The sequence below is a fragment of the Orycteropus afer genome, unplaced genomic scaffold, assembly GCF_000298275.1.
Source record: "Orycteropus afer afer isolate SDZICR_OR568_19922 unplaced genomic scaffold, OryAfe1.0 scaffold00171, whole genome shotgun sequence".
In the NCBI taxonomy this organism is placed as follows: domain Eukaryota; kingdom Metazoa; phylum Chordata; class Mammalia; order Tubulidentata; family Orycteropodidae; genus Orycteropus; species Orycteropus afer.
In genome coordinates this window covers 4,578,085-4,592,345 of record NW_006921758.1, presented here as the reverse complement: position 1 = coordinate 4,592,345, position 14,261 = coordinate 4,578,085, and the positions used below count along the sequence as shown (strand labels likewise).

The 14,261-nt window shown below is 38.5% G+C and overlaps 1 protein-coding gene across 1 annotated transcript in view; it reads right to left on the bottom strand.

Annotated features, from left to right (window-relative positions):
* GYS2 (glycogen synthase 2) overlaps nucleotides 1–14,261 on the bottom strand; it is a 71,671-nt gene that overhangs the window by 35,258 nt on the left and 22,152 nt on the right. The window contains exons 2-5 of the mRNA XM_007946784.1: nucleotides 12,128–12,309; nucleotides 8,931–9,122; nucleotides 5,925–6,107; nucleotides 784–928 (exon numbers count right to left, since the gene is read on the bottom strand). Of these exons, the coding sequence (XP_007944975.1) occupies nucleotides 784–928; nucleotides 5,925–6,107; nucleotides 8,931–9,122; nucleotides 12,128–12,309 (702 nt within the window). The remainder of the gene's footprint in view (nucleotides 1–783; nucleotides 929–5,924; nucleotides 6,108–8,930; nucleotides 9,123–12,127; nucleotides 12,310–14,261) is intronic.

Sequence of the window (14,261 nt, the reverse complement as noted above, 5' to 3'; positions counted from 1 at the left end):
TTGAACCGCCAGCCTTCTGGTTAGCAGTCAAGTGCTTTAGCCACTATGCTACCAAAGCACTATAGAGAATCGAAAATGTTTCTCAATCTTTCGTTTCTTCTTCTCACTGAATTTTACTGTAGTTTAACCTCCCAAACAACAAGATAGACACGGCCATTAGCTTCAAAACTGACATTTCCTTATATGGATATATTAAAATTGAGATTTTTTTTTTTTTTTTTTAAGACCTCTCTCTAATGGAAGCATTCTGATTGGCTCTGTTCAGTGTGGCCGGGTGGTAGAGTCTTGTTTTATAAACAAACATTCATCTTCCTATTGCAACCGCTGGATGACTGTGGGGTAGTGTCCAGAAAAACTTGTTAGGAATTTTGAGGGAGAAGTAAAACAATAGGTTTCCACTAAACAAGATCAATAAAACAATGTTACAAAATGTAGAACCGCGATTGTTTCAACAAATGTCTGGCATTTCCTTGACTTCCATTTTCTTAAAAGGGAAGAGTCAATTCAGCTTGCTGACCCAACCCAAGTCACTATGACATCTCATTTAATATCTAGGGCATTTCAAGCATAGATCAACCACTTCCTGTGTTCCAGATAGAGTTTAGTATTGCTTTCAATGCAAAGCTACTGAAATGAGTAAGTAAAATGTGTACAGAGGTTTGGGCAGTAATTATAAATGTAATAATTTTTCCACTAACTGTTACTTTATGCTAAGAAACAAATTCCTTATACTCTAATGTCATTTGGAACTGAAAGATCAGTGAGAAACTCAGGGATATTTACCAGGTTTTCTCTTCAGCATATGTTCTGCTTCTATTGCTGTTATTTCAGAAACTGTGGTGAAAACATGAGCACAATGAACAGAGGCTCGCTCCATGCAGTACCGGTGGTAAATCTGCCTTTCCCCGGCCTCTTTGTCTATATTAAACTGTTTAAAAAAAGAAAAGAAAGAAAGAAACATATACTTTTGCTTACACTGTCCCTTCTTCTACATAAGCAAAACCATGTATTTTTTGTTTTTCCTCAGAACTGTGTGAAATTTTATTGCCCAAAAAAGTACTGATTTTTATTAAATCCATTACTAAAAATAGGAGCTCTGGTAGCATAGTGCCTAAGGCACTTGACTGCTAACCAGAAGGCTGGAGGTTCAAACCCACCAGCTACTCCTTGGAAAGAAGGTTGGGCAATCTACTTCCGTAGTGATACTGCCTGGGAAACCCAAGGAGGGGTCTCTATGAGTTGGGTCCAACTCGGCGACACACAACAACAACATTACTTAAAATACATAACTATTTACGATTATAAAAGAACTATTTACTTAATTTCTGCTTCTAAACTGTTATTTAATCTCCTTAGTAAGTGATATTTCCACTTTGCCAAATCATTTGCCCTTGGGTCAATTCTGACTCATAGCAACCCTATAGGCTGAAGTAGAACTGCCCCCTAGGGTTTCCAAGATTGTAAATCTTAACAGAAGCAGCCTGACACTTATTTCTTCCCCAACCTGCTACTGGGTTCAAACCACCCACCTTTTCATTAGCAGCAAGCACTTAACCATTGCACCACCAGGGCTCCTTCACTTTGCTCTAATCACATAGAATTCTTGATATTTTGGTATTTTAATTATACTTTAATTTACCCCAGATTTTACAAATATTGAGTTAATTCCTCTCATCAAGGTCATTTATATAGTTTTTCCATGAACAATGAAATAAAGCTGATATTCGACTTGACCCTGAAAATAATGTGACTGGATTCATTCATTCAACAAAGCTTTCATTCAACCACTGTTTGTTGGGTGATTTACAATATATCTGTTACCCTCAAGGAGTTTATAAATTAGTGGGAAAATGGACAGTAAAAATTAGACAGAAATGAGTAAGTGTCTGAGTAAGGTATAGGATCAAAGCAGGAACAAGCAACTCACTCTGGCTGGGAATAGGAAAACATATTTCACACTAAGTAATATTTCTTCATGGGAGCTCTGGTGACATAGTGCCTAAGGCATTTGATTACTAACCAGAAGGAAGACTGGGGAATCTACTTCCATAGAGATACTGCCTCGGAAACCCAAGAAGGGGTCGCTATGGGTCAGAATCGACTTGACGGCAGTTCTTCATCATCATTGTTCTGGTTACCTAGTGCCGCTCTGACAAGAATATACCGCAAACGGGATAGCTGAACAAACGGGAGTTTATTCTCTTATAGTTTGGAGGCTTTAAGTCTGAGTTCAAATGCCAGGCTCTAGGGGCTTAGTGAAAGCCACTCAACCTTGGGCTTCAAAAGCTCTGCCTTGTGCTCCTGGCCCACTGGAGCTAGAGGCTTTTCTTCACTCAGACAGCTGCTTCCTGCTGAGACTGACAAGCCTAAGGTTGACAAGTAAAAAGGCACAGTCCCAATGTTACCAAAACACATGGCAGGCCATTAATTCAAGTCCATTGTAAGTCCCAAGGTCGGCATAGCATGGCAGGCTGCAGAACAACAACTGGGCTACATGCAGGGTTCAAGCATGTCAAAAGCTAGAGACTGTTCCCAAGGCTTCTCCTTATATACAGGAAGCAGACCAGGTCCCTAAGGCAGCTAATCAACTGCTCACAGTAGATTCCACCACGGAGTTGATTACCAGTCTCATCATGGGGAATGACTACAGCCAGCTGCCTAGCCACTCAACCAGGCCCAGCCAAGTTGACACACAAACTTAACTACCATAATCATCATCATCAATATTTGTTCATATTGTTAGTATCACATCTACAATTTATAATTTTTAATATGTACAATTTTCAAGGATCAAAACTTATTAATCTTTGTATTTTCAGGTTCTTTGGATGAAGAAAATGGCATTTGGATTGAGATGTGAAAATTTAATTTGGAAAAAGTTCATTTCGGGCTGAAACTCTCACTCATTGCTGTCGAGTGGGATCTGACTCATAGTGACCCCTCCTTGGGTTTCTGATGTGGCATCACTACAGAAGTAGATTGCCCCAACTTCCTTCCGAGGAGTGGCTGGTGGTGAAACTAATTGACCTAATTAACAAGTAGATAAAGTAATATGGGGTATGCAGAAAACAACAGGAGATAAAATGTGACTGTAACTTTGAATGTAGGATGTAGGAAACAGGCTCATAGGAAAGAGAGCTGGTTCCCTAAAGTCCCTGAAAATGAAACTAGGAATTTAGACTTTGTCCTGTACACAGTGGAATGCCACTGAAGAAGTAAGACATAATCTATGCTTAGGAAAAGTAACTCTGGAGAAAAGTATGAAATAATAGCCCACTGGGTTTTTACGAAGATTAAACGAGATGTTACATGTCGAGTGTTTAGAAAAAAGCACACCAAAATTAATCAATTAACTTTAGCCACTTTATAATTTATTATTATTATTATTATTTTGGTAGAAAATGTTGTTAGGTGCCATCGAGTAGGCTCCGACTCATAGTGACCCTTTGCACAACAGAACAAAACAATGCCCAGTCCTGTGCCATCCTCACAATCCTTGCTTGCTATGCTTGAGCCATCATTGCAGCCACTGTGTCAATCAATCTCATTTAGGCTCTTCCCCTTTTGCTCCGACGCTGTAATTTACCAAGCATGATATTCTTCAGGGAATGTTCCCTCTGACAACATGACTAAGTGGGTGAGACAAAGTCTGGCCTTTTGCACTTCTAAGGAGCATTCCAGCTGCAGGACAGATATGTTCGTGCTTCTAGCAGTCCATGGTATTTTCGGTATTCTTTGCCAACATCACAATTCAAAGGCATCAGCTCTTCTTGGGTCTTCCTTATTCATTGTCCAGTTTTCACATGCAAATATTAGTTTGTCCAAAAGAATTTTCTTGTGCTTTAAGTTTCTTTGAGGTAGTAGTATAACTTTCCGCCACTATATCCGAGTATTAATCATGTTTTGCACAAACACTATATTCTGTTTCATAGAATCTTAGAACTTCTTACAATCAAGAGACTTTTGAAACTAATTTTTCATCTTCCTAATTCTACTGATAAAAAACAAACAAACAAAAAAAAACCAAACTCACTGCCGTCGAGTTGGTCCTGTCTCATAGCAACCCCTACTTGGGTTTCTGAGGCAATATCTCTAAGAAAGTAGATTGCCCAGTCTTCCTTCAGAGGAGTGGCTGGTAAGTTTGAACCACCAGCCTTCTGGTTAGTAGTCAAATGCCTTAGACACTACACCACCAGAGATCCTATTTTACTGATAGTGAAACTGAATTCTAAAACGCTAAATCACTATTGATTTGGTTGGCAATATTGACCAAATCTGCAAACCTCATGAATCTGTGGTGCTAAAAGAGGTTTGCTGATATTATTGACACAATATAAAAGACATACACATTTTAATTCAATTTAACCAATGGGAAAATAGAAGAAAGAAGTCTAAAGTGAATGATATTAAATCATAGAATTGAATACTTTCTTATGATGAACAAACAACTATTTGGTCACCAAGAATCCACATTCCCGTTTTCAATAACTTCTATCTTACTTGGGCCCATAAAAACTCCATCTACATCTAAATGTTTCAGTTACAGGTGATATCTGACCTATAGACTGTACTAGAGCTTAAATTCTAAAGCACTTGGGTTTGTGAAAGGCAGTGGGAGCCCTAACTCCATTTTGAGGCTTGACATAAGTTTCAAATGCCATGTGGATTCTGTCTGACAATTAAACCAGTATTGTGGCTATGCATAGACAAGTTCCAGGACAAACTTAAGGAGCGCAACTTGCCTTCAGGAAGAATGTGGTTGAAAGTAGATGCCTGAGTGTGTCCTTCTCTAATTTAAACTAAGGTTGGGATCTTGGTATTGTTTGGTAGCCACCTTGTGGCTAAGACTCAGGTTCCACGGTCATGAGTCACAACCTGTCTGCACCACCACCTACCCAGGTAGTCAAGGCTCAGAACCAATGCTGTAACCCTTTTCTGTCCTCAAGTATGTACGTATCCTAATAATGGTCTTTTCCTCAGTTCTGTAGTCCCATCTGCAATGATGATGAATTGATCTGCCACCAATCATGATTTTGTGATGATTCCTTTTTTTTTTCTTTTCAGCCATATATAAGGAGCTCTGGTGGCATAGTGCCTAAGGCATTTGACTGCTAACCAGAGGTTGGTGGTTCAAACCCACCAGCCACTCTGTGGAAGGAAGACTGGGCAATCTACTTCCATAAAGATTTACTGCCTTAGAAACCCAAAAGGGGTCGCTATAAGTCAGAATCAACTCGATGGCAGTGAGTTTGGTTTTAAGTTTTATATATAATTAACCTCATGGCCATTTAGCTTTCTGTATTGTGTACATGCTGATGGCTTCCCTCATCCTGGATGATTGTCTTTGTTTTGTCTCTGTTCTATTCAAGGCTTAATAAAAGTGTCTCTATTGAACCTATCTGAATCTGGGGTCTCTTTTCCCCTATTACAAGACCTATAATGTTGCTTCCAGTGAGTCATTTGGAAGATTGAGAGGACGTAAGGCTCATAGTACAAGTTTATATGCCGAGAATCCCTGCTCTCCAAATTCCACTCAGGGTTGTGTGTACATTGAGAGTCTTCACAGCATTTGCCAAGCTTCAGAGATAGAATGGGAGCCTGACCCTATGTCCAAGGCATTTTTTGTTGCCATCTTCTATATTGTTTCCTTTTGCTCCAAAGGGAAGGATCAATTGTTCCAAAGGAGGACTGAAATCATGCTCCTCACCTCTAAACTCTAATTTACTGTACTCTCAACAAAGTTAAACTATATGAGTTGTCTGGCACCCAGGGGAATCTTTGTCATGAATATTGATTAATTAAAAGGGCATTTCTGCCATCTGGCTGGCAGATGAAAGGTAAAGATCAATACTTCTCATCCTTCAGCTTCAAGCATCAGAAAGAAAGCCTTACTAAGTACGGGGGAGGAAGGAAGGACTATTTACCTTATCTAGATGGTTGTAGAAATCAATGTTAGCTGCACATAGATACCTCCCAAGCAGAGTGGCGTGGGTGGTAAATATTGTTGCAATAGGAAGTTTCCGGGCTCGGGAAAGGATCAGTCCAGTTCCAGACTGCCACTCATGGAATTGGGCAATAACGTGTTTACCATCTGCATGATCTGTCACCTATATTGGGGGGGAGGAGAAAAAAATAACTTCAGAAAAGTTGTTGGTAATGCTTTACCTTGCTCATGTCCCATAGCATAAGAAAAGTTATCACACCTGTACCTTTTATTACCATTTAAAGGATTCTAAACATGAAACATGCAGATTTAGCAAGGGGAACATGTTTTATCGGATCCAGTGACATGTTCATAAAGCTCAGATATTTTATGTATTAATACTGTCTTCTAGCAAAGAATCCTAGTTATGTTTGTATCCACAGGTGGTCTTCATAGAGTAAATACCTAGTAGGCACTCAGTAAATATTTGCTGAATGAATAATGAATTTTCAATAATAATACACTTGAAGATAGCATTTAGCTGTTGGATCTATATGTTCTACCTACTTCCAAGCTTCTTTTTAAGTGAACATTAAATATATGTCTTAGGTCAGTCTTAGTTGGGTTTTCTGTTCTTCGCATCCAAAAACATTCCAAAAGACATTATTATTTTAAGAACATTGAAGTAGGGACAAAAAAGATTAATAACTTGCTAGCCATTTAGTAACACACTGAAGATCCACATCTAATTCCTCTAGACCAAACCAGACTGTTCATAAGTTTCTTCACCTTAAAGTGTGAATCTTAATCTTATTTCATCCGTATAAAAAATTAACATTCTCATTTCATTCTCCTTTTGAGTCATCAGTCTCCTTAACATTTACAAATGAAGTAGCATAGATAATGTAAAACATCTGAATCCTTATCCTTCTATCTATCTTGACTTCAGCAGCAGTCAAGAAATGAAATGACTTACTGTATTAGGTGAATTTGCTGCAAAAGACCTCTTTAAAGTGTTAAAGAGCAAAGATGTCACTTGGAAGACTAAAGTCCACCTGACCCAAGCTATTTCTTTTCAATCACCTCATATGCATGCAAAAGCTGGACAATGATTGCAGAAGAATTGATGCCTTTGAATTATGGTGCTAATGAAGAATAATAAATATACCAAGGACTGCCAGAAGAACAAAAAAATCTGTCTTGATGAGGTACAGCCAGAATGTTCCTTAGAACCAAGGATGACAAGACTTTGCCTCTCATACTTTGGTCATGTTGTCAGAAGGGACCAGCCCCTGGAGAAGGATATCATGGTTGGTAAATTATCAGTGAAAAAAGGGAACCCCTCAATGAGATGGATTGACATAGTGGCTGTAACGATGGGCTCAAGAATGGCAATGACTGTGAGAATGGCGCAGGACCTGACACTGTTTTGTTCAGGTGTACATAGGGTTGTATGAGTCAAAACCTACTTCACTGGCACATAACAACAATAACAAAAGGCTAAGTGGGAAGTTTGGAGAGTTAACACAGGACAATAGTTTTCAAACTTTACCATGCACCAAAATTACCTAGAATGGGTGTTAAACACTGGTATCTGTGATCCCATCCCAAGATAATGTAATTCAATTGTTCTAGGTACTAATTTACATTTCTAACAAGTTCCTAGGCATGCTGATACAGGAAACCACTCTTTGAGTACTAATGATTTATGCTAAGACCTTCCTATTTAAAAGTACCTGTCTTCAAAGAGTTCTCTGCAGCTATTAATAGTTACACAGAACCAGAAGTGTAAAGATATGGCAGCAGAAACAAGGATTTTCCAGTGGCTCTGGATTTTTTTTTTTTTTTTTTTCAGTGTCTTTAAACCTTTAAACCAGAAAACCAAACCCACTGTCATGGCCTCCCAGCAACTGTATAGGACAGAGCAGAACTGCCCCCATAGGGTTTCCAAGGCTGTAAATCCTTATGAAAGCAAATTGTGTCATCTTCCTCCTGCAGAGCAGCTGGTGGGTTTGAGCCACTGACCTTTTGTTTAGCAGCCCAATGCTTTAACCACTGCTTTAAACCAAAGGAAATCTCAACTTCTGGAACTGCTTTCCTTGGAGAAAATTGAGTTTCTTCATTTCTTCTCTCCCCTTATTTCTCTTAAGAGAAAGGCTGACAGCAAACATACAGGTATGTGTGCATAAACACACACACACATACACACACACTGCCTGGTGGTTGGCCTTACCCTTGGGGCAATAGCTCAAGGAGGCAAGGTACAGAGGAAAAAATTTTTCCAGCAACTAGTGCTAAAATGACATTGAGTATCTATCATTAGGCCAGACTCTGCCAGCATCCCAACTGTTCTATCTTGTCACCAACTACAAAGGGACACTAAGTCGGTCTTCTTCTCTTCAATGCAACCATTTATGGCCATTGAAATCTCACTTTATCAGTAAGAAAGTTTGGTTGAGGGGAACATACCCCCAATATGCAGTTCTGTAATTTGTTACACACCCCTACTTTGCTAGGGTTGCACCTCTTGTACCATCTGATTTATAGGCTATGTACAATCACTTTGAGGAAATGGTTATAAAGAAATCCTTTTGCCAGGCTTTGAGGAGTTAAGAGAATATAGGCTTTGCTCATTTAATAATCCATAGTGTTTTTGTAGCATAGTGCCTAAGGCATTTGACTGCTAACCAGAAGGCTGGAGGTTCCAACCTACCAGCCGCTCCTCAGAGGGCAGATTAGTCAATCTACTTCCATAGTGTTACTTCCTCAGAAACCCAAGGAGGGGTCGCAAGGAGTCAGATCCAACTTGATAGCAGTGAGTTTTGTTGTTTTGCTTGAGTGCTTTTGTTAGGTTGCTGAATATTTTCACATTACTTTAAAATGTTATTACGACAATCAATAACAGCAACATCTCAAAATGTGCTTAATCTAAAGATGATAAGGTGATTACTGGCCACTGAACATAGTCATTCTGTTCCTCTGTTTATAACTATCCAGTAAAACATACCTCTTTTAAGAACCAGGCAGTTAAAGATCCAAATATCAGCATGTCATTGGCTTCTCGATCATGATAAGGGATGCCAACACTGCATGCTTCCCAGAGGTCACCCTTCCATCTGTCCAGATTCCAAGCTGAATAGCCGATATCAAATAGCACCACATAAGGACTCCCTTCTATTAGCCATCTTCCAAAATGCACCTGCCATAAACAGAATACAGAGCCATGCTGGAATATCAAGTAATACAAGTGAGGAAAATGTATTTGTACTAAAGAATATAAACCATATTTAGAACTCAACAGCAGATAAACAAGCTACACAGAAAGCCTTAATGTTAGTCCAAATCATTTGATGTCTAAGAGTGAAGATAAAGATGTTTGCATCTACTCATCTAGATTCACCAAGTTCTTGCTCTTCATTACACTGCATCATTTAAAAACAATGTCTCTAGATCTTGTAATCTCTGTTCTGTTCCTCATTTCCCTCCCTGTGACTTGGATATAAGATTTAGTATTATGATCTTTGCTTTTACGACAGTCATTAGATGAAATGCTCTGTATATTTAACGAACCTGTCATTGGATGTGTGAAATGTTTGAAATGCCAACCTTTGGCACACATTAATAATGCTTATTAATGTTTACTTCATGTCAGGTAAATGAAATAGACTGTGTATAAAACACTCAATTATTTTGCTTCTTATACATAAATAATGAATCCTGGTGGCACAGTGGTTAAAGTGGTTGGCTGCCTACCAAAAGGTGGGTAGTTCAAACCCACTAGCCACTCTGGAGGAGAAAGATATGGCAGACTGCTTCTGTAAAGATTGCGGCCTCTGAAATCTTACGGAGCAGATCTCCTCTCTCCTAAAGGGTTACTATGAATCAAAATTGACTTGATTCATTGGCAATGGGTAAAGTTTTTGGTTTTTATATAGAAGATACTCAATATACATGAAAAAAGAAAAGAAAAAAGTATCCAGGAAAGACTAATAGTTAGAATATGACCATCATGCTTGGTAAAATAGACCATCATGCTTTCACTAAAAGAAGAGAAACCTCCTTCAAAGCTCTGCCCATCAATTCAACTGTTAAATAAATCTTTCTCCCAATTGCCTCCAAGATTCTTGCCACTGTGCCCAATTGCACAAACGCTGAAATAAACCAACCCAGGCGCTCCAGCTTTTCAACTTTCTGCACTTTCACTGAGTTGCTGATTGCTGCAAGAGAGTCACAGGGTGATGTATATTTGTACCACAAAAAATTCATGATGTCCAGACACTCTTTTACATATCCTTGAATATTTCTCCGGAACTTCTTCCTTCAAATCCTCTTATTTTAACATATACCTCCTCACTCTCATCCAGTAAATGGTTGCTATCAAGTCAGTTCTGGCTCCTGACAATCTCATGTGTGTCAGAGCATAACTGTGCTCCATAGGGTTTTCAATGACTGAATTTTGGAAATAGATTGTGAAGCCTTTCTTCCAAGGGATCTCTGGGTGGGTTTGACCCTCCAACCTTTCCATTAGCAATCAAATGTTTTAACTGCACCACCTCACTCTCATAAAATGACCTAAATTCCTCTTTCAGTAGGTAAGATCATCAAAGCCATTGGTGATATCATTCTAAATTCTTTATCTATTTGCATTCATCCTTTACTTCTTGGTTGAGAGAAAAGGATGAATAATCCTTTCAATAGTGCTTTGGATCTTGTCCCCTCCTCCATTCTCAAGGACTTTAAGTTCTTCAATGATCCATTTACTTTGAGTTTTCAAAGTCTCCCTTTTTAGAACCCTCCAGATCTATACTTTCAGTAATTATATATGCTAGATCTCAGCCATATTAAAAAAAAAAAAAAAAAAAAACAGTTCTCAAAACTGTTTAATTCTTCAACTACTGTATTATCTCTTCCCTTCATAGAAAAATCTCATAGACACAGCTTCTGTATCTTTATTCTCATCTCTCATTCATTTCTCAACCCACGGCAATCTGATTTAACCTCTTCCTCTTCTCTGGAGAAGCCCTAGTGGCATAGCGGTTAAAGTGCTCAGATGCTAACTGAACCCATAGACCACTCCATGGCAGAAATATGTGGCAGTCTACTTCTGTAAAGATTTACAGCCTCAGGAACCTCATGGGGTAGCTCTATTGTATTCTACAGGATTACTATGAGTCTGAATCAACTGGACAGCAGTGGGTTTGGTTTGGGTTTGGGTTTTCTCTGTTAAAACTGTGCTTAGTGAGGTCCTTAATGACCTGAATATTGCCCAATCCAAATGAACCCGGTCCAATCTTCTGTTGACTTAATGCCTCCTTCACACTTGAAACTCTCTCCTTCCATGATTTAACGTTACTATTCCGATTGAGGCTATAATAAGTTACTGTAAACTTTGAGACTTAAAATAACACAAGTTTATTATCTTACAGGTTTGGAGATCAGAAGTTTGAAGTGGGTCTTATGGGCTAAAATCAAAGTGTTAGAAGAGCTGCATTCCTTCTGTAGAGAACATGTTTCCTTGGTTTTTTGAGCTTCCAGAGGCTACCTATATTCCTTGGCTTGTGGTCCCTTCCTCCATCTTCAAAGTGTCTCACTCCATCCTATGCTTTCATTGCTACATCTCCTCTCTGACTCTAAAGCTACTATCTCCTTTGTATAAGGGAGCTCCTGGATAATCCAGAATAATCTCCCTAACTCACGACTCTTAGTTTAATCATACCTGAAAGTCCTTTTTGTCAAATAAAACTACATGTTCACAGCTTCTAGAAATTAAAAGTTGGACATCCTTTGTTCTACATGACTGCCTTAATTTTACATATACAGTTTCAGGTTTCTTTTAACGTAGATATTCTAACATGTTGGCCTTCACCAAGGTTTGTCCAAAACTTCTGCGCTTAGTCTATAATCTCCCACTGAATAATGTTACCAACTTATATGACTTCAACTACAATTTAAATGGATATGACTTCCTCAAATACATCTCTACCCTGTGCCTTCTGGGAAACTTCAAATTCATCCTACTAGCCATTTCCCCATGATTTTTACAAGGTACCTCAAATGCTATCCATTTAAAATTAAGTTCTTTTCCCCCCCTCCATAAGTAGGTGAACGGTCTTCTTTTGTTGTGAGCTTACGCTGATAGCAGTCTGTTTTCCCATAACAGTTTACTAAAAGTTGCCCAGAGAAGTGTTGAAGGGTATCCTTTACCTGGCAGCCATGCTTATTCATTGAGTCCACTGCTTTTCGAACAGCCTCATTTATGGGTTCACATTTTTCTACCTGAGTCTTCATATTATGTTCAAAATATGGACCTATCAGAAAATAATTGTCTCCCCACTCATCTGCTGTTGTTTTAGCCTTTGTCTGAATCACAGTATAGATGCCACCAACTGTTAAAAAAAAGAAGAGTCCATTACCATTCAGGTTAATATTCATTCCGTTTGTTTTAAGTGATGAAGGGATAAAATATGTTCCCATTTAAGCTAACATTTAGGATTCACTTAGCACAACATTTTATTTAATTTTCTAAAAGAGTCATATTGAAATTTTTTTAAGGAACAGTAACAAATGGTTGCTACTTGGTCTAATTCAACACATAATTTTAAGTCTCTCTGGTTGCATGTCATAAAGTAGCAGGTTAGTAGCAGCAAAAAATTACAAACATTTCAAGGAAATCTGAAGATATAATTGGGATAAAGCAGAATGTGGCTTAAAGCTCCATTCACATTGCCATGTCAAAGTTGGGACAAATAGCCGTTTTCATGACAAATACCCACAGCAGCAATAGCCTTACCCTGCTCCCCATCTACAATGGTCCAAGAAAGGGCTAGGACATGTCCAAGCAACAGAAACTGCTGAAATTATGAGTAAATCTTCCCAGGCAAATAGTCACTTCCCAACTAAGACAACAAGCAAGATACATTTAGACAATGACGTTACTCTGAAAACTAAGGTGTGCCTGATCCAAGTCATGGTATTTTCTGTGGGCTCAGAAGTATGTGAAAGCCGGATAACAAATAAGGAAGGCTAAAGAAGAATTGATGTATTTGCATGGTGGTTTTAGCAAAGACTCCTGAAAATACCATGAAGTGCCAGAACAAACATTATCTGTCTTGGAAGAAGTACAGCTGGAACACTCCATAGAAGCGAGAATGGCCAGACTTCATCTCTCATACTTTGGTCATGTTATCAGGAGGGGTCAGTCTCTGGAAAGGGATACCATGCTTGGTAAAATAGATAGTCAGTGAAAAAGAAGAAGACCCTCAATGAGATGGATTGATAAAGTAACTGCAACAATTGGCTCAAGCATAACAATGACTGTGAGGAATGCACAGAATTAGGCAGTATTTTTTTCTGTTATACATAGTCTCACTATCCCATGGCACCTAACAACAACAGCAGTATGGGAGCAGGTCCATGAGGGGGTAATAACATGAGTTATCACACTGGGTGACACCAAACCTAGAGACATGACTGGTTATTTTGACCCTATTTGGAAATAGTTTTTCTTTTGTTATGTTAATGAAGTGGTGGGTCCTAAATAATTCCTTCTGAGTGGTAGCTTATAAAAAAGGGAAGACAGTCAAAGAGAGTCACACACACAGGGAGAAGACCTCTTATGAAGATCCATCTACAAGTGAAGGAATCCTAAGAAACATTTGGGGGTGCCAGTAGCTGAAAGAGACATGGAAGCAATTTATATATCAGCCTACATAAATTAATTGTCTTACCAACTTCATCTCTAAGAAAATAATTTTTACTATATCTAAAAGAAATTTAAATAGTCACTTAAGCAGTATCTAATAATAAGGTCACTGTCAATTATAGGTCAGATGGCAAGAGTTGAGGTCAGCATGGAATACATGAAGAGGATCTACAAAACACATTTATGAAATGTCTTATTCATATTTTTATTCTTAAAAGTTCTTTTATTTGCACCTTTGTGTCTTGCTCAGATGTCTTATAACAACATCCTTGTTCGTTAGATTTTGTGTTTCAAATTTCAGTGAACTTGGGTAAATACAAACACATTTTTGTTTGCTAATGGACATAACAGAGGACAGAAATTCTTTATTTGGAAAAAGAAATGTTTACATTTGGGAATTGAAATGCAAAGATAAACATAGCTAATTAATTTGCTACTTTTGTTTTTACTAGGTAAGACCTTCAAACATGGTATAGATAGTCCCTAAAGACTCCACAGCAACTAGTAACAACAACAAATAGCCTTAGAGTGTTTATAAATACTATGACTATGCTCTTTCAATGTATTTGTTGTTGTTGTTGTCATGATGTGCCTTCGAGTGGGACCCGACTCATAGCGAACCCTCCTTGGGTTTCC